The sequence below is a fragment of the Phyllostomus hastatus genome, unplaced genomic scaffold (assembly GCF_019186645.2).
Source record: "Phyllostomus hastatus isolate PE091 unplaced genomic scaffold, TTU_PhHast_1.1 phas_scaffold_1066, whole genome shotgun sequence".
Taxonomy (NCBI): Eukaryota; Metazoa; Chordata; class Mammalia; order Chiroptera; family Phyllostomidae; genus Phyllostomus; species Phyllostomus hastatus.
The window spans coordinates 34,969,672-34,992,257 of NW_025334004.1; the positions used below are offsets into that span (position 1 = coordinate 34,969,672).

General features: G+C 56.0%; 1 protein-coding gene across 3 annotated transcripts; it reads left to right on the top strand.

Annotated features, from left to right (window-relative positions):
- The first annotated feature begins 5,799 nt into the window (after nucleotides 1–5,799).
- LOC123828775 (cytochrome P450 2E1) lies at nucleotides 5,800–22,104 on the top strand. Of its 3 annotated transcripts, none has more exons than XM_045854078.1 (9): nucleotides 5,800–6,027; nucleotides 7,103–7,262; nucleotides 11,841–11,990; nucleotides 12,187–12,401; nucleotides 12,841–13,017; nucleotides 13,958–14,099; nucleotides 18,556–18,743; nucleotides 19,228–19,369; nucleotides 20,113–22,104. In XM_045854078.1, exons 1-9 carry the CDS (start codon nucleotides 5,851–5,853, stop codon nucleotides 20,301–20,303), a joined length of 1,542 nt encoding a protein of 513 aa, XP_045710034.1. In that variant the 5' UTR covers nucleotides 5,800–5,850; the 3' UTR covers nucleotides 20,304–22,104. The 3 variants fall into 3 exon arrangements, with proteins under 3 accessions (XP_045710034.1, XP_045710033.1, XP_045710035.1); XM_045854077.1 differs by having other exon boundaries at nucleotides 5,802–6,027; nucleotides 12,187–12,422; XM_045854079.1 differs by having other exon boundaries at nucleotides 5,805–6,027; nucleotides 12,262–12,422.
- The last annotated feature ends 482 nt before the right edge of the window (nucleotides 22,105–22,586 follow it).

The window sequence follows — 22,586 nt, forward strand, 5'->3', positions numbered from 1 at the left end:
GCGTTGTGGCCAGAGGTCCCAGAACCCGGAACCCGGCCTCTGACCGGCGCTGCGCCTGCTTGCCAGCACCTGTCTCCGGGGCCCCCCCGCCCCAGACTCAGACGTCCTGGGGGCTGAGCAGGAGCAGCTGTTCTCAGCTAGTGGGAGCCGCAAGCCCTGCTGGCCCCACCCCCACAGTCTGTCTCACCCCCTCCCACCAGAGCCGACAGGAGGGATCGCAACACGGAGAAAGGCCGTGTGGACCCTGCAGGCATCGCCCCAGGCAGGTCTAGCAGACAGAGAAGAGAGCAGAGGGCTCAGTCTCCACTCTGGGAACGGGCAGTCTCCTCCTTCCCAGTGGCCACGGGAAAGACAGGAGCAGGAGCCACAGAGGCAGGACCCACGGGCCAGCTGCGTCGGTCCCCGGCTCCAGGTGCAGAACACCTAAGGGGTGCCGGGAGCCCCAGTCCCGCCCGAGCTCAGTGCCCCTTCCTAATGCAGGAGAGTCACGTAGCCAGCACCAGGTCCTGACAGCACCTTTAGATGCGGAGTGAGGAAGGGTTAGCTGCCTCACCAGGAAAAGGAACCGGGCTAGAATTCAGTATGTGGGGTGTGGCCTCGCTTTTATGTAGACAGAAGCCCGCCAGGTGGTCTTTTCATTGTCAGCATGGGAGATTTCCACGGAACACAAGCATGCACGGCTCACAGAAAAGCACAGAATCATGACGCAGAAACGAAGACCTCCCCTCTGTCGCCAGTTAGAAGACAGAAGGAGCCCCGGCCTGCGGATCTCTGTCATGTGATGGACCCCTCCCGCTTCTCGGAGCTGCCCCTGGCCGTCACCTCCTAACCTCCTGATGGGGACCCTGCCGGGGCTTCGGCCGGGGTCGGGCCTCCCCGAGAACCTGTTCTCTGGGACCTTAAATAGGGGCGTGCTGCCTCCCACATCAGCCTTTTATTCTTCAGGTGGACACCCCTCCCGCACCCCCACAAGGCTGACACAGGAGTGTGGTCCAGGCCTGGGCGAAGGAAGTGATTAGAGACAGACGACCTAAGTCACCTGGAGTCTGAGGTGTTCCCAGGTACGTCCAGGTAAGACCTCAAACACACAGGGTCCACCCGAATCAGCTCATTGATTTACAGCAAATCTAAGGAAAATTCTAATGTAATTTTTAAAGAATTCGATTAAATGATTCTAAAGAATAATTATCCCCTAATTTCCTACAATAAAATAATACCTTTTTTATAATCAGAGGTTAACTTTTTCAAAATTGCTCAACGGTTCCCTCCCTTGTTTGCCTCCACTGGTTGTGCCAGCTGATCTGACAGAGGGGGGTCAAGTTCAGGCCGTGAATTTCCATCCCTGGCCCACGAGTTTGCTGCTGGTGACTCAGGTGCAATTGGGGCTGCCAGACACCCCTTTGATCAGATGTTCAGGGAACCGAACCTGAGGTCGGACACTCTGCCCTGGGGGCAATCAGCACGAAACTGACGCTGCTCCCACCCTAGACAAACACGTGCACACGTAACCCAGACCCTCCCTGTTCAGCCCGTGTCCGAGCACAGGGCGGTGCCCTCGTGGCCGAAGCTGGCAGGAGCCCATCAACCCCCAAATGCTTTCCCTTCTACAGCCAATGGCCAGCTAGACTGAAGGATGCTGCCCTCCGCAGGATTTACTGTGGGGGGCTTAAGTGTTGTGCCGCTCACGCACACAGGCTCACTAGCAAGAAAGCCCATCTGTTCTGTGACCCTTCCTCGTTTGGGTGCTAGAAACAGCCCCGGGTGGGGAGTTCACGTGCTGGGGAGGCGCGCGGCGCACGGAGAGGTGCGTAGTCCCACTGTGTGCATGCGCCAGAGGCCCCGCCTCCGCCTCCGCCTCCGCTTCCGCCCACGTGGCGTCGCACGCAGGCGTCTCCCCGGCCCCGTCTTCTTGAGACTGTCCCCCTGCGTCTGTTTGGGGAGCAGCAGTCCCCTTACCCCCTCCGCATGTCGCCTCCCGCGGCACGGAGCCGCGTCCGAGGAACCCCTCGCCTGAGGACGGCTTTGCGGTGGGCTCGGAACCCGAGCAGCCGGCTCCCTGCTGCCGGTCACCCGCCGACCCCGTGGGCAGAGGCCGGGATGGGATCGTCAGGGGCCCTTTATTCAGAGGGCCGGCGACCCGAGAAGACGGCAGGTGATGGGCCCCGGCGGACCGTTTCCACATCTCGTTTCAAGCCGACCTTTGCACAAGGAGAAGGAAGGGCAGGTAAGGGGCTTGGGGGAAAGGTTGACGGGTAAGAGCTGCAGTCCAGCAGGTGGTTTTGCTAGTGCTGTATTTTGCCATGTATAACGCTCACTCATGCTTTTGGCCCAAACTTCCAGGAAAAAAATCTTTTGTTTTAATTTTTTAATTCAATTATTAATTTCTATTTAGATACCTGTTTTTTTGTGTTATAAAGAAATTTTAGCATTTATTTTTTAACATGTTATGGTATAAGAAAGTTTATGTAACAAATAATTACAGCCCTGACTGGTGTGGCTCAGTGGATTGCGTGCCGGCCTGCGAATCAAAGGGTCGCCGGTTCAATTCCCAGTCAGGGCACAGGCCTGGGTTGCAGACCAGGTCCCCAGTGGGGGCACACGAGAGGCAACCACACATTGATGTTTCTCTCCCTCTCTTTCTCCCTGCCTCCCCCTCTCTAAAAATAAATAAATAAAACTTAAAAAAAAAACCCAAGGAATTACAAAACACAAGAACAGATACTAGGTACAAAAAATGTTATCTACCCATAACAAATTCATGATATTTACGCGTTATTGAAGGCCAAGAAGTCTTCATCACTGTCACTATCAGAAGTATCGTCTCCTTCAGTTTCTATATCACCAGTGTCTTCTGAGGGGTCCCTTTCCTCATCCCTGTCAATCTCACCATCCTCAGCTCCATCCACAGAGTTGCTGATGCCGCGTTTTTAACCGACTTCACAGCTACTTCCTTCTTGATACTGTTCCATGAGCTCAGGGTCCACAAACCCGGGCAGTGGATGCTTCCTCGATCCTGCCTGTAGCTACGTGTGAGGTCATTACCAGCTGACTGCATCCACCACGTCATTCTCCTCCCGTTAGGGCCCTAGAGGGCTTGTTTCCTGACACGTTAAGAGGTTGCAGGTGGCTGCTTAGCCACCAAGCATCACAGCAAGCAGGGTTTTCAAGTCCTCCGCGATTGCCTTTGCCGTTTGTGTAACATGGGCTTTGAGTGGTAAGAAACCAGCAAAGCTGGTTTCTTCAGTAACCCTCCAGGCCTTCGTGAGCAGACTCCGCTGAAACAGACTTCCACGCCTTCTTCATTCCTCCATCCGTCTTCACGCACGTGGACAGCAGCGCTTGGAATCTCTTTTTCCGGAAACGTGTTTCTTTTAAAGATGACCACAGGTGGGGCCTGGTCCCGCCTGCACAACAGGCTGGAACAGCAGTGAAATGTGTTTTCTCCCGACCCCTGCTGCTGACAGCCGCGGTCTTTGCTCCTCTGGCGTCTGCGGTTCTGGGGGATGGCACGTCAGGTATGAGTGGGGCCTCCTCCACGCTGGCGACGTGTGGACAGCTCCAAGTTGTAGGTCTTCCGAAGACTGATAGATAACATAAGAATGAACTCCCAAAACTCGATTCTCATAGGCTGCTGGGAGTTTTTGGGCAAGTTGTCCTCACGCTCAAACCTTCTCTCTCCATAAAGTCATAGCCCCACTTAGGTGTCTCGAGAAGTCATCAGTTTTTTCCTCGTGCAGTCCCTTTACTGTCTTGTGTCCCCTTGGTCTGCCGCCGCGCCCGAATCCAGGCCTCCGCCTCCCACTCCACCTCTGGCCACTTTGGAGGCCCCCCGCGCCCTGCCTCCTTCCCTCTGGGCACCTGGAGAAGCCTTCCTCCTGCTGCCCCACGGTCCGACGGCACCCTCCGTGGGGGGCGGTCCAGAGGGCCTGTCAGCAGCTCTGTTGCCACGCTTTCTAGCACACCTAATAACCTTTAGCTTAAAGCTTGCAGTGTTTTGACCTTTTCTAATAATCTCTCCCGCCTGAAGTGTACGAGGAGAAATGTCGCGCTGCTCACCATATGGCCGTGACGCCGGCATCGCCGGTCTTCTCAAGCGGATGGTGGTCGGCATCGCGTCTCACTCTGTGGGCAACGCTGCGTCGCTCTGCGTTTCGTTTTGTCGAACTGTTGGCTGATGCTGCTTTTTTGCAAGTTCGTCCCAAGTTCAACAAGACTGATTATCATATTCCAGGGTATTATTTTGCATACAAATATGGTTATTGATTTCTAGAGTTACATCTTTAATGCATCAGCATACATAAAAGCATTAAAAACAGTTATATAGATGTAGAATTAGTACTACCCATGTATAATGTGCATCCTTATTTTTTCCCTCAAAAATTTGGGCAGAAAAGTGTGCATTATACATGGCAAAACATGGTACTTCTTTCTTGGTTGATCAACAACTCTTGCCCTGGCTGGTGTGGCTCAGTGGACTGAGTGTGGCCTGCGAACCAAAGGATCGTATGTTTGATTCCCAGCCAGGGGACACGCTTGGGTTGCGGGCCAGGTCCCCAGTAGGGGGCGTGTGAGAGTCAACCACACATGGGTGCTTCTCTCCCCCTTTGTCTATTCCTTCCCCTCTCTCTAAAACTAAACAAATAAAATCTTTAAACAATTTTTTTTAAATTTTCATTTATTTTTTAGATTTTATTTTAAACAAATAAAATCTTAAAAAAAAACCTCTTTAATCCCTCCCCGGAACGCAATAGCTCAGGTACCATCTCCAGGGCTTGCAGACCCCTGGGGCACAAAGGTCGAACTGCTTGCCCACCTCCCGGAGCCACGGGTGGGTCGTGCACTGCAGTTCCTGGAACAGCGGCTGTCCACGTGCTCCCGGCACTGCAGCCTCTCCACTGTCACTGAAGCTGGACTCTGCACTCCCGAGTTCTCCTATCAGACTCTCTTGGTTTCTGTCTCTGGAGCCCCAGAGACCCCAGCGTCGTTCCGTGATGGGGTTCCCACCCGCCGTGGAGACCCGGGTCGGATTCCTGGCCCATGCCCCCAGCTCTCTGTCCGTGTCTGACCTCTTCAGGTGTCTGTTCTGGGAGGTCCTGGGAACCCAGGTCGCCAGTAACAGCCCCAGGTCCGGGTGACTCTGGACGCTGGGTTTACTGATGTGCATGGAAAGGGGCTTCCGGAAAATCTAACCACAAGGAAGCTGCCGGGGTGACCCGGTCACAAATCCTCGCTGGGCAGGCCGTGTGGGGAGTCACAGCTCAGGCCTACAGCTTCTCTGGTGAAAGGTCATCTTTGCTAAGCAACCCTGTCCACTGTTCGTGTGCATTCTGTCACCACACCTTGGAAACGCCCGAGCAATCGTCTCCCCAGACATCTCCGAGGAGCACCCGTCTCGCTGACTCTCCTGTGACCCTAGGCCTGCCTTGCCCTATCCCGCCTCCACTCAACCCCCTCTGTTCCACCTGAATCCAAATGCTGAAAAGAAGCTGCACACTGTCATCCTTGCAAGTATTTTCCTCAGTCTGTTGAGATCTTGCTCCCAGGTGTAGCCTCTGTTCGGCTCAAATGAGTTTACATGAAACTTCTCCACGGGCCTGGGGACCCTCGAGTCAACACTGACATAACGCAGATGTCAGCAGTGTTGACAGGCCCCGGATGCTGCCAGAGGCGGCCGCCGAGGAGCAGCCCTGGGAGGACGGCCAACAGCAGCTAATCATAAACCAGCATCCGGGGCCAGAGGAGAAGAGTGGCAGCATTGGATGCTGGTCCCCCTCCTTCTCCAGGATGCACTATAAGAGCTTGGCCTTCCCCAGGGTGGGCAGAGACACCCCCGCCACACGCACAGGCGGCATGGCTGTCCTGGGCGTCACGGCCGCCCTGCTGGTGTGGGTGGCCACCCTGCTGCTCCTCTCCCTCTGCAAGCAGGTGCACAGCCGCTGGAAGCTGCCCCCTGGCCCTTTCCCGCTGCCCTTCTTTGGGAATATTTTTCAGTTGGAACTCAACAATATACCGAAGTCCTTCACCAAGGTAAGGGAAGTGCGGTTGATTTGGGGAAGGAGAATTGGGGAGTTAGACGTAATATTTGTGCGTTCAACACACTGTAGACCAACTGTTCTGTATGATCTGAATGGATAGCAGTGTCCAGGAGTGATATTCAAAACACCCAGCTAACAGGGCGGCCTGGCCTTGGGGCCCTCGAACGGGCGTCGGCTGCAGACGGCCCGAGAGGCCCCTGCCTGAGCCGCGTGCTCACCGCCTCGCTGGCGGCTGGCTGGGCGAGGCCGCTGCGGTGCGTGGCGTCCACCTGGAGTTCTCCGTAGATGCCGAAGAACAGGGAAAAGTGAGGTGCGTGGCCAGTGGGCCCGTACCTTCCCCTACGGTTGCTGGGAGCAGTGAGTGAGCGGACAAACCTGAACGCTAAACGAGCTGAGCCCTGGCTGGTGCGGTGCACGTGGTTGGAGCATCGTGTCGTGGGCCAAAGTGACTCAGGTTTGATTACCGGTCAGGGCACATGCCAGGTTGCAGGTTTGAGCCCCAACCAGTCAATTCTTCTCTCTCTGTCCCCTGACCCTCTCTAAAAAGCAATGAAAAAAAATGTCCTCAGGTGAGGATAAACAATAGAAGAAGAAACAACGGAGTTGATAAATCTACTCAGGGAGTCGATAAGAGAACTGCACAGAACACAGGGGAGGCGTGGAGAGGGTTTTCGCCTGGGGGCGGGGGCACTGACAGGGCTCCATGTGCCATGGGAGGTGGGCTCCCGGGGTCTCCCTGCAGTGCCCGGGGCCCATGACCTCGACTGGAAACGGCAAACAGTGCAGGTGCCAGGGCAGAGGTGGACAAAGTGGCTTCAGGGGAGAGACACGAGAAGCAGACCCATGGGGTGGGGGGATTAGCCACAGCCAGGTGGGTATGGCTGGGGGCACAGGTGCACTGGAACCGAGTCCCTGCAGGGTCTCCCCAAGCGAGGCTGCACCTAGACAGTCCCCGGGTCCCTCTGGGTTCTCTCGGTCAGCAGCCAGGACTCGGGGGGTCAGTCTGAAGCATGGTCCTCCCGTTCCCCCGCCCCCGTGACCTCGCTCCCCGCTTGCTGGTCTCGCAGCTGGCGGAGCGCTTCGGGCCGGTGCTCACTGTGCACCTGGGCTCCCGCCCCATCGTGGTCCTGCACGGCTACCAGGCGGTCAGGGAGGCCCTGCTGCAGCACAAGAGTGACTTCGCCGGCAGAGGAGAATACGTCGTGTTCCGGGAGCACAAGCACAGAGGTACCTCCTGGCCCGCACGCCGCCGGCGGTGGGCTCTCGGGGCCTGGCAGGGGCTGCCCGGTGGCAACAAGAGTCCCGGAGAGGGTGGACGGGAGCGGGTGCCCAGACGGGGCGGGGCACGGCCGGTGAGTTCTTTCGCCCGACCCGCACTTTCACGAAAGCCTCTGCGACACTCTCGCCCCGAAGGACCAGGGCCCGCCGCACCCGCAGCCTGTCAGCAGGGCAGCGACTGTTCCACAGCGGGGGTTACAGAGGGGTGACGGAAGGGGGGTCCAGACGGGCCAGCAGACCTCGGGCCTCCGGGCCCCCGGTCTCCTCCACGCTGTCCCCACTCACAGCTTCAGCTGCTCCTGGGCGTGGCGGCTCCAGCCTCTGGGGTCCGCCCAGCACGGCCGGCCCCGAAACCTGCTGGACGCTCTGAGGGTCCGCGGGGCTTTGCTCAGCTGCGGTCCGGGGCCTCCGGTGCCCCACCTGCGGCTGTGCTCGGAGCAGGACGGGGGTGCTGAGTGCAGCCCGGCTCAGGATGAGTCTCCCACGGGGCGGTCCCCTGAGCCTCACCTCCCTGTCCTGTGCGCCTCATGTCTCCCCAGCCCCGAAGTCCCCTTTTCCAGAAAACACGCCCGTCACTGCCTGCAGCCGGAGGAGGGCTGGGCCTGGGGCTGTGAGTGGCCTGTAGCTGAGTGTTTTCCAGACCCCTAACCCCAGACCCTGCCTTCTCCGTCTGCTGGGGTGCCCTGGAGCCGTGGGGGACACTGCCGGCTTGGGGCTCCCTTCCTCAGCTGCCACCCCAATGCTCGCTGCCCCGCCTGCCGCGCTCTCTGTCCCGACCTCGACCTTCCTGCTCGTGCCCGCGCACTCCCTGCGGGTGAGGCCTCGGGAGACCCGAAGCAGATCAGAAATAGACAGTGTCCCGTCTGCCGCACGACATGGGGCAGCCTCTGCTCTTCCTGAGTCAACTTTGGTAACAAGTTTCTAGAAAATGCTCGTCTATTTCACGTGGAGTCTTCAAATGGACGCGTGTGCAGCTGGCCACGCTGCCCTCACCCGATCCGTCCACTCCCCACCTCCCGGGTTCCGCGGCACGTGGTGGGTTTGTTTCACTTCTCTGGCTTTGACCGAAGCACCACCGGCCACCTCCGCCACTGTCATGAACACCAGAGGGCGCCCCGCGGTCCCCAGAGTCCTCTGCCGCCACCCCTGGTCCCAGGCGTGGGCCCGGAGTGCAGTCAGGCTGCACCCAAGGGGGCCTCGCCGCCTCCTGGCAGGGCGGAGGGGGGCGCTGCAAAGCCCTGCCTTCAGCCGGGCCCCGGACGCTCAGCGGCGGCACAGTGGTGGGAGCACGGGCTGCGTGTGTGTGTGTGTGTGTGTGTGTGTGTGTGTGTGTGTGCGCGCGCGCGCGCGCAGGACCCGCGCCCTCATCCAGTCACACTTCGGAAAGCTCTCACGGGGAAGCCACTCCCATCCTCCTTTCAGCCGACTGGACCCCACACGGGGCTGGCGGCTCCCAGCTCTGCGGCCCCTCGTCCGCCTCCCCGCCTCCGCCTCCGCGCCTCCCCCTCCTCCTCCTCCTCTGCCTCGGCGTCCCCCTGCCTTCCTGTCTCCGCCTGCGTCTGCCTGCCCGCCCGCCCCTTGCTACACCTCTCTTCCTGTGGCTGCTTTTAAACCAGAAGATGTGTGGGTTTTATTGTGAAGAATGCCGTTAACAACAGTCATTACTATACCCACATTCATTTTAAGCCAAGCCTTTATTATTTCTTGATGTGTTAATTTTTTAAAAATATGTTTTATTGATTATGCTATTACAGTTGTCCCATTTCCCCCCTTTATTCCCCTCCGTCCTGCACACCCCCTCCCACCTGCATCCCCCCTTCAGTTCGTGTCCACGGGTCATACATCCAAGTTCTTTGGCTTCTACATTTCCCGTACTAGTCTTACCTTCCCCCTGTCTATCTTCTACCTATTGTCTATGCTACTTATTCCCTGTACCTTTTCCCCCTCTCTTCCCACCCTTTCCCCACTGGTAACCCTCCATGTGATCTCCATTTCTGTGTTTCTGTTCCTGTTCTAGTCGTTAGCTTAGTTTTTTGTTTTTTGTTTTTGTTTGTTTGTTTTTTTTTTTTAGAGAGGGAAGGGAGTGGGGGGGGGGAGAGAGAGACAGAGACAGAGACAGAGACATCAATGTGCAGTTGCTGGGGGTTATGGCCTGCAACCCAGGCATGTACCCTAGCTGGGAATCGAACCTGGGACACTTTGGTTCCCAGCCCGCGGTTTGCCTAGGTTTTTTTTAGGTTGTTAATAGCTGTGAGTTTGTTGTCATTTTACTGTTCATATTTTTGATCTTCTATTTCTTAGCTGAGTCCCTTTAACATTTTATACAATAAGGGCTTAGTGATGATGAACTCCTTTAACTTGACCTTATCTGGGAAGCACTTTATCTGCCCTTGCATTCTAAATGAAAGCTTTGCTGGATAGAGCAATCTTGGATGTAGATCCTTGCCTTTCATGACTTGGAATACTTCTTTCCAGCCCCTTCTTGCCTGCAAGGTCTCTTTTGAGAAATCAGCTGACAGTCTTATGGGCACTCCTTTGTAGGTAACTGTCTCCTTTTCTCTTGCTGCTTCTAGGATTCTCTCCGTAATTCTAATCTTGGGTAATGTAGTTATGATGTGCCTTAGTGTGTGCTTCCTTGGGTCCAACTTCTTTGAAACTCTCTGAGCTTCCTGGACTTCCTGGAAGTCTATTTCCTTTGCCAGATTTGGGAAATTCTCCTTCATTATTTTTTCAAATAACTTTTCCATTTCTTGCTCTTCCCCTTCTTCTGGCACCCCCATGATTTGGATGTTGTAACGTTTAAAGTTGTCCTGGAGGTTCCTAAGCCTCTTCTCATTTTTTCAAATTCTCGTTTCTTCATTCTGTTCTGGTTGGATGTTTCTTTCTTCCTTCTGGTCCACTCCATTGATATGAGTCCCAGTTTCCTTTCCATCACTATTGGTTCCCTGTGTGTTTTCCTTCATTTCACTTATTGTAGCCTTCATTTTTTTTCATCTAATTTGTGACCATATTCAACCAATTCTGTGAGCATCCTGATTACCGGTGTTTTGAACTCTGCATCTGATAGGTTGGCTCTCCATCACTTAGTTGTATTTTATCTGGAGCTTTGAACTGTTCTTTCATGTGGGTAATTTTTTTTTGTCTTGGCACACCTGTTACCTAGCGAGGGGAGGAGCCTTACGTGTTCACCAGGGCGGGGCAATCCGGGTCTGTGGGGAAGGGGCCCGAGAGGGAACAGTGTGGCTTGCTCTGCTTTCTGCCGGATTTCAGTCACTTCCCCTGCTGCCCACAAGCAAAGTGGACCCTTCTGGTGCTGATTCTCGTGTGGGTGCGTTTGTGTACATTCTAGCACCCTGTGGGTCTCTCCAACAAACTCTCCTGTGAGGCTGAGAGTTTCTCCTGCTGCCGCCTCAACCCCCACAGGTGTTTTCAGTCAGAGGTTTGAGGCTTTATTTCCCCGAGCTGGGGCCCTGGGTTGTGCCGTCGGTCTTGCTCCCCAGGTGCTCCTCCCGGATCATCTGCGTGCCAGTGTGGGGCCGCCTGCTCCGCCAGCTTGCTGGGCGTCCTCTCCATCCAGCTGCCCGCCTCCGCCCCTCCTGCTGGTCTGGATGGATGTGTGTTGTTTAACTCCTTGGTTGTCAGACTTCCATACAGTTTGGTCTTCTGGCAGTTCCGGTTACTTTTTGTTTTTAAATTTGTTGTTGTCCTTCTTTTGGTTGTGCGAGGAGGCACAGTGTGTCTACCTACGCCTCCATCTTGGCCGGAAGTGCCTGTGACATTTTGAATGACCTGCCTGCCCCTGGCTGTGGCCCACCAAGCCCTCCCTGGCGGTGTCTCTGATCTCTGGGCTCGGGTGCATGGCTCTGGTCCCCACCTCCTGGGGGACACTCTGGTCCCTCTTGTCCTTTGCTCATCCCCCCCAACTGCTGGGTCACCAGGCTGGCGACCCCGATGGAAACCTGAGTTTGGCACGCTTCCCGAGCATGGACACCACCAACCCCCTCCTCGCTGCGCAAAGCCGCATGGGAACCTCAAGCTCAGACCCACAGACCCGCCCCGGGACCCCCAACCCGGCTCCTTCTCGTGCTCAATTTGGCGCCCAGTGCCATCCCGGCTGGCTGCGCCCCTTTGTCCTGGACCTGGGCTCGCAGGGAGGGGAGCTGCTGCAGGTCGTCCCCAAGCTGCTGGTCTGCGCGCCAGGGCACCTGTGGCCTCCACACTCAGGACACTTTGTGGGGCGCAGGCTTGCAAGTTGAGGTGTCGGCGATGTGAAGGCAACACTCAAAAACGGGGTGGGTTTGGGGGGATTCCGTCCTAGACTGGAAAGGGCTGACAGGCATGGTTTTCTGTCCCGGAACCAGTTTTAAGTGCAGTGGGGCCAGGAGCCACGGGCGAGGCAGGCAGGGACCCACGAGCTGTGCCCGCGCCGCGCTCCAGCCGCGGGTCTGCGGTGGGTCCCCGGCTGCCCTGACGCGCGATCGCGGTCTGGGCATTGGCAGTAACTCCTCCGCGGCCCCTGCTCCCTAGGGGTTACTTTCAACAACGGCCCGAGCTGGAAGGACACCCGGCGGTTTTCCCTGAGCATCCTCCGAGACTACGGGATGGGGAAGCAGGGCAACGAGGCCCGGATCCAGAGGGAGATCCCCTTCCTGATGGAGGCGCTCAGGAAGACGCACGGTGCGTGTGGTGCCCAGGTCTGGGCCCGGGACCTCAAGTGCTCGCAGGGAGGCCCGTTTCCCAACTCGGGGTGCCTCTCCCACGGGGGGAGGGGGAGCAAGAGTGGTGACACGTGTGTCACTGTTGCATCCGGATCACTGAGAGGTAAAGAGACTCAGTGGGTGCCAGCACCCCTACCTTTTTCGTGAACTGCCAGGTTTTCTAGGGCGTCTCTTCGCAGCAGCCGAGGGGCGAAGCAGCGCCCCGCGGCTCACCCGCTCCTGTTGTCCAGGCCAGCCCTTCGACCCCACCTTTCTCCTGGGCCGCGCCCCCTGCAACGTCATCGCCGACATCCTCTTCGGCCGGCGCTTCGACTACGACGACGGCACCAGCCTGAGGCTGCAGCGCTTGTTCAATGAGAACATGTACCTGGTCAGCACGCCCTGGGCGCAGGTGACGCCACTCCCCGCCTTTGTCCCGAGTCCGCTCGGGTCTGCAGCTGTGCCGACCTCACTAGGACCAGGGCAGGGACGCTCCCGGGGTGTGGACAGACAGGCCTGCACACCCCTCCCGGGGACGTGAGCCCGGTGCGGCCCTTTGCTGTGCCCGGGACGCTTAATGTTTCACTCCGGCAAATCGGTCCCCACCGTGCGAGTGATGCGTGGGCCGTGGGTTCAAGTTCCGCACAGACAGGCCGCCTGTCGGAGGGCTGCCCAGACGGTCCCGGGGGCCGAAGCATCACGCAAGACACAGTAGTGGCAGCCCTAGATTTAGCTTCGGAGAAACGTCAGTCCAGCACACACAATTATGTTGCGTCCAGAAAAATAAACATATGTAGTAAGATGCTCTCTCTCGCTCTCCCTCTCTCCAGGTTTATAACTTCTTTGAAAGCTATCTGTGCTACCTGCCCGGGAGCCACAGAAAAGTACTGAGGAACGTGTCTGAACTGAAAGCCTACGCCTCGGACAGAGTGCAGGAGCACCGGGAGACCCTGGACCCCAGCTGCCCCCGGGACTTCATCGACTGCCTGCTCATGGAGATGGAGAAGGTGCCCAGGCCCCGGGCCCCGGCAGCCGCGTGCTCGGCTGCTCTGCGTTGGCTGTGGGGAGGCGGGTGTTTCTCTGACTTATATTGTCACCGGCACTGCTGTGACAGTGCCCAGACCACCCACACGGGTCCGTTCCGACGCTTCTGGTTTCACACAAACACGGCGGCTTCAGTGTGGCCACTGCACGCTGCTTGCACACAGCCGGCTTGCCTGGCCCCTTCAACGCCGCACAGCTGTGCCTGGGGGACGCGGGCAGAGGCTGTGGAACACGCACTGGGGCCCCTCACCCAGCTCCCTCCCTGCCGTGCGCCCTGACCCTGTCTGTGCCTCATCTGGGGAGAGCCCCTCGGCGTCCCCCCTCTGCATGCGGACCCCGGGCTGTGCATGGCTCCGAGGGGTTCCTCAAGTGCTCGGCAGTTCTGAGACGGTCGGCTGGGCTGTCGACCTGACAGCCCCTCGGGACCCCCAGCGCGGACTGGTCACTCGTCGCCTCTTTTCTTTGACGTCACGTGTGGCGTTGGAACAGCAGGTGACTTCCCAGGGTGATGGCCCCAGCAGCTGGACCCCTCACTGCCCTTCTGGAGGCTCAGCCTCCCTGTGACTCCCCTGGGTGGTGTGCAGAGGCCCACAGCTCGGCCTCAGGCTGCTGGAGGTCGCGTTGCAGGACCGGGCCGAGCGGCGCCGTCCTGGAGCAGGCTCCGCCCTCTAGAGGCGGCCTGGGCCAGGCACAGGCCCTCACCTTTCCGGGAGGCTCGGCTCCCTGGCCGTGCGGAGGAGGCGGCTGTGCCTCCACAGGACAGCCTTGCGCACGTCTGCCCGTCCTCCCTGTGGGGCTGGCGGGGCCGGGGCTGCTCTTCCGCAGAGGGATGGACGCCAGGGTCTCCTCGTTCGCTCGAAGATGTCACCTCACTGAGTCCCCATCTGTCTGTGACACCCACAGCGACAGTACAGCGAAGAGCCCGGGCACAGCTTGGACAACATCGCTGCCACTGTGGCCGACCTGTTCTTCGCGGGGACGGAGACCACCAGCATGACCCTGAGATATGGGCTCCTGATTCTCCTGAAGTACCCGGAGGTTGAAGGTACGTCCAGTCACGGGCAAGGAGCCCGGGGCTATGTGGCTGTCTCAGCTGAACGGCCAGCCTACAGCATTTAGGTGTCAGCTTTCTTCTGTAAGTGGCATTGCTTGTCAGCCCTTGCAGGACTGACGTGGGGTCACTGGACAAATTCTCGGGGGATGGAGGGAGTGTCTTTGTACCTGACAACTGCCCGGCACCCCCGAACTCTGCGGAGGGAGGCCCCGCACCAGCGTGGAGCATCGCAGAGCATCGGGTGCCGCCTGCGTTCTGCGCTGGGGCAGAGCCCGTTTGTGATGCTGACGATACTCTCCGCGCCGCCCCTGAGTACCCGGCTGCCTTCCAGGCTGGGCCGGGGTGGCCTCGTTTCAAGGAGCTGCCCACCACCCCCAGCCGCACTGGCCACTGCTGGTAATAGTGGGACTCCTGCCGTTTGCCAGGCACGGGCCGAAGCCCTTTAAGACACTGTCTGACAGCGCCTGAGGGCAGCTGTTACAGGGTAAGAAGTAGCTTCCCCAGGTGTGCGGATGCATGGCCCTCCCGGGCCAGGGCTGCTCCGCCAGCACCGCGGCACCACGGCACCGCGGCGGTGCTCTTCCTTTCCAGTGGGAAGCGGGGGGTGAGGGCCGTGGGGCGGGGCCCTGCCCAGGCCTGTGGTGGCCCTCGGGGACTTCTGACCTCGCTGCCCCGGGGACCATACACTCTAAAGTGTTTTACGTTGTTAATTATGAGAAATTTCTAATATAAAGAGAAAGAAAATAGATGAGAGACACCCATACCCCCCCTGCCACATCCCACACGTGCGCACACTCTGCGGTCCGCTTCAGGGCTCTTGAGCAGAAAGTGAGTCCGGAGCCAGCTGAAGCCCCTCCTCCTGCCTCCGGTCCGTCTCACTCTCTCAAGGGTCGGCCTTCAATCTGTCCTGTTGTGTGTGACTTCAGTTTTTACCCAGCTACCAAACTGTGCGTAACTTTGTAGTTCACTCAACATATTGTAAAGGCTCAGGGAAACCAGGAACCCAGAGAGGACAAGTAACTTGCCAAAGGTCGCCATCGCCCCTGCCAGCAAGATGGGGACCTCCAGACCCCTGTTCCCAGAGGCTCTTCCAGAGTGGACACGCGTGTCTGTTTCCACCCCGCCATTTGCCCGCACGCTCCTTACAGGCACGCAGCAGAGCAGCCCAAGGTCATCATGCACCCGGAGGTTTCTCTCCTCATGGAAATCCGTGAGACCCTGCTGATGTCTTCTGCTTCTGCCATGACGTCAAGGCCTGGGTTAGTCCCGGGCAGCGGAGACACTGGAGGCCACAGGGAGCCGGGTGGCCGTGGTAATAGGATCTGCAGCCCGGTCCCCCTGCCGCGACGGTGCCCACAACTTCAGCCCCCTCTTCTGCGGCTGCGGGGGTGCCGTCAAACCCGACAACCCTGGGTGCCACAGAGGTGCCTGTGACCCTGGCAGCAGCAAGGCACCGGCAACCTCAGAGGCATTAGGGGTCAGCAAGGGCCTGGGCTGCTCCTCCGGCTGAGGCAGTAGAGGGTGCAGAGGGCTGGCTCCGAACTAGAACCCAGGCTATCAGGTAAGAGAAGCCAAAAATGTGGGCTGTCCTGCCCTCTACTGGAAGACAAGAGAATGACCTCCAGTTACCAACCTTCCGAACTCTCCCAAAGTAGAGGCCTTTCCTAACCAGGAACAGTGTTTGCTACTGAGAACGCCGCGGCAGAGGAAGAACTCATCGAACACCACGAAGAATCGTGCCAGCGTGGTGGACGGTTCACCAGAACCCAAACCGAAAGCCCCAGGAGGGTGCGAGCTAGTGGAGAGCAAATGCAAAATAGCTCAATGAGGAAACTCAGAAAGACCGCTCAGCGCACTCAGGAGTGAAGTTAATGAGCGGAAGCAGCATTTTACCAAAGAGGCTGAAACTCTGAGAAAGAACCAGACAGGAAATCTGGGGCTGAAGAACTGCATGCGTGAGACGCAGGTGCAGCAGAGAGCACCCGGAATGGGGCAGAGCTCGTGGGAGGGAGACAGAATCCAGCAATGAGTCACGCAGGAGAGGAGAGAGACCTGAGGCTTTTAAAAATGAAGAAGCTCCGGGAGAACTATTTGACTCCTTTAGAAAAAAGGCAACACAGAAGGGTGGGCATCCCACAATGAGGGCAGAGTGAAAGGGAACAGAAGACTTATTTAGGGAAATAATGCCCGAGAACTTCCCAAAGCTGGCGGAGAGCTGGCACAGCGAGCAGTCAGTCACCTCAGTGCAGGAAAGCCTTCTCCAACACGTTGTTTTAAAGCCGTCGGAAGTCGGTGTTGCAGAAAGACTTCAAGGGCAGGCGGGGGAAAAGACAGCAGCCCACAAAGGCTGACCCCATTAGGCTGTTGGCAGATCTCTCAGCAGAACTCTGCAAACCAGGAGAGAGAGCAGTGACAGATTAAAAAGTCTTGCAACATACAAACTGCCAGCCAGGAAGATTCTATCCAGCAAAGTCATTCTTCCGATGCGAAGGAGAGACAAGGGGCTCCCCAGCCAGACAGCAGCGGAGGGAGGGTTCCGCCGCTGGAGCTGCTCTGCAGAAAAGGTTGGAAGGAGCTCTTCTACCTGAAATGAAAAGGCAAAACTACACAAAACGGTGAGTAAGGAGATGGGTAGATGGACAGAATCAGAAAATTGCAAAGCTGTTTCAGAATACAGCATAAAAGTTAAAGGGAAAAGCATTAAAAATAACTGTAACTGTTTTAATTGGGTAAGAAGCTCACAACATAAAAAGGGATAGTTTGTGGCAACAAACTGTCGAAGGAGAGGAGGGAAAGGGCAAGACGTATATATATGACAGTGTTAGGGAAACTGGACAGCCACATGCAGGACAATGAAACTAGGCCACAGTGCTGTGCCATACACGGAAATTAACTCTGAGTGGACTGAAGACAGGGATGTAAGACCTGAAGCCACAAAATATAGAAAATATGTGCTAAGCTCCTTGGCATCACTCTTAGTGAAGTTTTTATGGATTTGACTCCAATAACGAGGGAAAGAAAACAGAAAATAAACAGGACCACGTCACACTAAGAAGCTCCTGCACAGGAAACTACCAACAAAATGAAAGGCAACTCACGGAGCTGGAAAGGCATTTACGAATCATGTATGTGATAAGGAGTGACTATCCAAAATATATAAAGAACTCATTACGACTCAACAACAATAGCAACAACAACTGAACAACCCGACCTTAAAATGGACAGAGGACCTGAATAGACATTTTTCCAAAGAAACTTACAAGTGGCGAACGGCACATGAAATGACGTTCCACATCGCTGATCGTCAGGGAAATTCAGGTCAACAACACAGTGAGATACCCCCTCACACCTGTTAGGGTGGCATTATCAAAAAGACGAGACATATGGAAGTGTTGGGGAGGACGTGGAGAAAAGGGAACTTTCTCACACTGTTGGTGGGAGTGCAGGTTGTCGCAGCCACTGTGGAAATCAGTGTGGAGGTTCCTTAAAAAAGTAAAAGTAGAATAACTGTATGATCTAGCTATTTAACTTTTGAATATTTATCCAAACACTGTAAAGCCGCTACTGTACTTTTCGGACCATAAGACGCACCTAGGTTTTAGAGGCGGAAAATAGGAAAAAAATTTTTGAAGCAAAAAATGTGGTAAAATATTTAATAACATAGTATTTCACCAATGTAAATGTAAACAGAACTCAATAGCAGCATTAACAACTATTATTCCTCCCAAATTGGGGAGGGGTGCATCTTATAGTCCAAAAATATGGTAATTTAAAAAATATGTGCACCCCCACATTCACGGCAGCATTATTTACAACAGCCAAGATGTTGAAACAACCCAAGTGTGTGTCGACAGATGGATGAAGATGTTATTCATAGCAAATATGTATATGTGTGTATGTATGTATCAATAAAAATGCGACCTTGCCGTGTGTGACAGTGTGGGTGGACCTTGAGGTTACCATACTGAGGGAAATAAGTCCAACAGAAAAGGACAAATACCCTATGATTTCACCCATATGTGGAATTTAAAAAACCAAACCAAACCAGAGGCATCTCAGAGACAAGACAACAGATCGGTGGTTACCAGACGGGGGACGGAGGGAGCAGCAGTTGGGGGCGGTGACTGGAGAGCGGTGGGTGGTGACAGACTCGGTGGTGCCCATGATGTCACATGTGCAGGTGCGGAACTCTAAGGCTGCACACCTGAAGCATATAAACCGATGTCACCTCAGTAAACAATTAAAAAAGGATGGATGCCGAAAGGTGCTGCAGACTACCTCCTGGCGAGCTCAGCTCTGACTGACTGGTGTGGGGGAGACTTAGGCACCCGACAGCACGAGGCTTCTGGGAGTGCGCCGTCAGCACCTACCGAGTGGACGGCAGGCTGTCTGGGAGCGCGGCCAGCCCAGAGCCAGTCCTTCACACCTGCCCATCCCTATGTTGCAGAGAAACTTCATGAAGAAATCGACAGGGTGATTGGGCCAAGCCGAGTCCCCGCCGTCAAGGACAGGCTGGAGATGCCCTACATGGATGCTGTGGTGCATGAGATCCAGCGCTTCATTAACCTCCTGCCCTCCAACCTGTTCCATGAGGCAACCCGGGACACGGTGTTCAGAGGATACGTCATCCCCAAGGTCAGGTGTGAGCTGGGCTCCACAGCCCAAGTGCTGTCCCAGCAGCTCAGCTGCTGTCCTGCCCAGGGGCAGGATGGAGGCCCAAGGACGCCTCCCTCTGGCAGATGTGGCTGGGCCACACCCCCACGCCTCAGAGCGCTGTTCCCCCAGAAGTCCCCACAAGGACCGTGTGACCACAGGAACGGGGAAGTGTGGAAAAGGGACCCCTTCAGTAGCCCCCGGGTTGGCGGTGTATTCTAATACCGGAAAGCAGACAATACAAGGAACACTCGGCCCTTCACTCCTCCAAAAAGCTTAGAGCTCCCACTAACCCTTTAGACCTGACCCCTGGCTGCTTTCTGTCTGGTCCGTAAGCAAACAACTTACTCAACTGAAACACACTCTTTTGTGTAAGGTAAAACTCAAAACACCCTTCTTCACTGGGGGCCTGCAGATCTGAGCCCATGTTTTGCGAATGTGACTGAGACGGCCTTTATTCTTCCAGGGTACAGTTGTAGTTCCAACACTGGGCTCCCTCTTGTTTGACAGCCAAGAATTCCCTGATCCAGAGAAGTTTAAGCCAGAGCACTTTTTGGATGAAAATGGGAAGTTCAAGTACAGTGACTATTTCAAGGCATTTTCCACAGGTAAGAGTTCAGATGCAGCACCCTACCCAGGGAGTCGTCCGGGATTCCTGCCCTCCACTCCACGTGTAATCTGCTGTCACCCCAGGCCTGCACCGTGCCCCTTACTTGTACTCGCAGTGTGACCCCCCTGTGCTCCTCTCTGTCCAGAGCAGGCAGTGACATCTTTTCACCAGAAGTCCTGGGAGTGAGGCGTTGGGGATAAATTATCTTTCCATACATAGATATTTCACTTCATTCAGAGCTATAACTCTTGCTAGGACTTGGTAAAAAAATCTTTCAAAGCTATATTACCTCACTCTCTGCAGGGCTACTAAACAGAATACAACAGGTGGTTCCCTGGACTCATCATGGGCCCATCCAGTCTCTCCTGGGCTGTCAGCCCAGCAGCCTCGGTCCCGTTCCCAGGGCCCCTCCTCACACGTCAGTGTGACGGAAGGTCACAGGACCGACTTGGTGTTTCAGCACCCACGCCACAGCGCTGGCTCCTTTCCTGCCAGGCACAGGGGTGACCACGGGGCGGGTGGAGACCACTCTCCAACCTGCCAGGGGTCACGCAGCGGAGTCCTGGTGGCTGAGGTGTGAGGCTGGTCCCTGAATATGTGTCACTGATGCTCTCACCCTGAAACCCAGTCTGTGCTCCCTTCCCACGGGCAGAAGGGGTCCCTCCTGCGGAGGGCAGCAGCTCTCCCCAGCCCCCCACCTGGCTCTCGCCTTAGTGTCTCTCTTGTGCATCACCACTGCAGGAAAGCGGGTGTGTGTCGGGGAAGGCCTGGCCCGCATGGAGCTGTTTCTCTTCTTCACCGCCGTTTTGCAGCACTTCAGCTTGAAGTCTCTTGTTGCGCCCGAGGACATTGACCTCAGCCCCATCGTCAATGGGTTTGCCAGCGTCCCGCCCCATTACACGCTCTGTGTCCTTCCCCGCTCGCAAGTGTGAGGCACAGGTGCCCTGGAGACAGTGCATAGGCCTGAGGGAAGCCGCTCTCTGCTGGCCGCTGGGTGGGCAGAGTGGGGAGGGAGGCCAGGCCTCCCCGTGCTGCACACACGCCCCGGCCTCAACAGAGCGGGGCGCGTCCAAAGCCAGCAGCTGCAGCATCTCCCGGCCTTTCTCTGAACGGCCATCCTGCCTTCCTCTCATGGGGGTCCTCCCAGGTCACCCCCCCCATCTCAGGATCCTCATCACACATTCCGAGGCCCCCTTGCCGAGTAAGGTACCGCATTCGCAAGTTCCTGGATTAGAACAAGGATGCCATTGGGCCCACTGTTCCACATTTTATCCACCACGGGGTGTGACCCAAACCTGAGTTGGACAAACTGGCGAACCAGTCAACTGCAGAAGCCCTACCACTCCTGCTGTGAAAGGAGCCTGCCAGTCTCATCATACCACGCAGAACAAACTTCCTGCCACAGAGAGAGACCAGAAAATGCCGTTTCACTTGCTTTGGCGATTTTAATTTGAGAGAATGCCTTAGGGAAATTCTGAAGTGCTGCTCCGAGGGGTGGGAACAGTTGGGAGGGAGTGGGGGCCCTTTGAGCATAAATGTGCAACCAGCCCAGGCAGGGGCATTTGGCTGAAGGGCCCAGGCGGACTCCTGCTGGGCTGTGGTGCCAGCCCGCCTGTTGGCAGACGGCCGACTCCTGTGTGTTCACAGGGCTGGCCAGCTCTCTGGCCTCTTCATACAAGGGCAGCAATCCCATTAAGGGGGCTTCACCCTCAGGACTAAGCACCTCCCAGCGGCCCCACCTCTTACTGCAGTCACGTTGGGGTTAGGGTTCCAACACGCCCCTAGCCCCCAGAGCCCGTGTCCTCACATGCAAAACACATTGACCTCACCCCAACAGCCCCAAGTCGAACCTGCTGCACGTCCACCCTGAAGCCCGAAGTCTCATTCCAACACCCCTCACATGAAGTGGGGCGAGACTCAGGGCACAGCTTGCCCTCAAGCAGCCGACACGCGGCTGGGGGCTATGTTGCTGGTGCCCTTTGAATGTTGGGTTTTTGCATCTTTTGCACTTACACACCCATTTTACAGTCATCTGTACTTGCACAGACCCAAAACATGTTTATTGAACTTGCAAAGGATTCGCGTGTTACTATGGGCAGAAACGGCACCGTTACCATCAGTTCCCAGCTCACAAACACATCCTACTCCACTTGTGTGGGCTGTCCACGTTTCTGGGGACTGCACAGTTCTGGGGGTTCATGTACACCTGTCATTACATTAACTCCTAGATGCATGGTGTTCTATGCTACTGTAAATACTATTTTTAGAACTTCCTTTTGCCACTTGCTGCCTAATCCTGGCATGCTTGCAAGTGGCTGCGTTGTTTTGCTGGAGCAGGAAGTGCAGCTGCCCCATACAGACCTCTGACCCAGACTCGAAAGGTGCAACACTAGTGTGAGCTGAGCCCGGGTGTCGCTCACACCATCTTACTGCTGTTCACCGAGAGAAGAAACACAGGACTGACCAGGCCCTCAGCTCGTCCTGGTGAGGGCACAGGCAGGCTGTTCTGCAGCAAAAACACGGCTCCCCAGGTCTGAGGTGTCCTGTGCACGGGTGCACAGGTGGTTCCCAACACGAGGAAGTGCGGCTGTGAGCCACGCAGAGGAAAGCTGCATCTGTGCCCGGTGTCCCCCGAGCAGCTGCTGTGAGCAGTGTCTGGCCGAGAGGCATACCCTTACTTGAAAGCTACTGTGATACTCCGCTGTTTTCTTGCAATAAACTGTAGACACCTCAGCATTGTTACTTTAGGTCTTGTGCCCTGATACAGGCACATCTATTAGATTTTTAAAAATACTGACCTCTGTTTAGCAAACCTTTGTACCCCAGCCATTCTGTAATGTACCTGTAGACTCATCTCTGAAGCACATTAGCAGTTCTGCTCTTGGGTTCCTGCTTCACCGTCTGGAACTTCTAGTGGGCGGACAGTGTTTGAACACAAATAATGTGCCTTACACATGACCAGTAAGTGTAAACGAAGTTACCACCTATCTCTAGCTTTTTGATTTTTTTGGTGTGTGTGTTGCATGATGTCAAAGGCCTTTTAATCATCAGTTGAGCTGATTATTTACTTTTTGTTGTGAACTAAGTCTTCAGAATTAGTTCTACTTAGGGACTTGGCTGATTGCAGTTTTCTAAAAGTGATGTTCCCACATCATTCTGGTGAACATATTAATTTCATGAGACTCATGTTTGACAGGACACAGCCGATTCACACA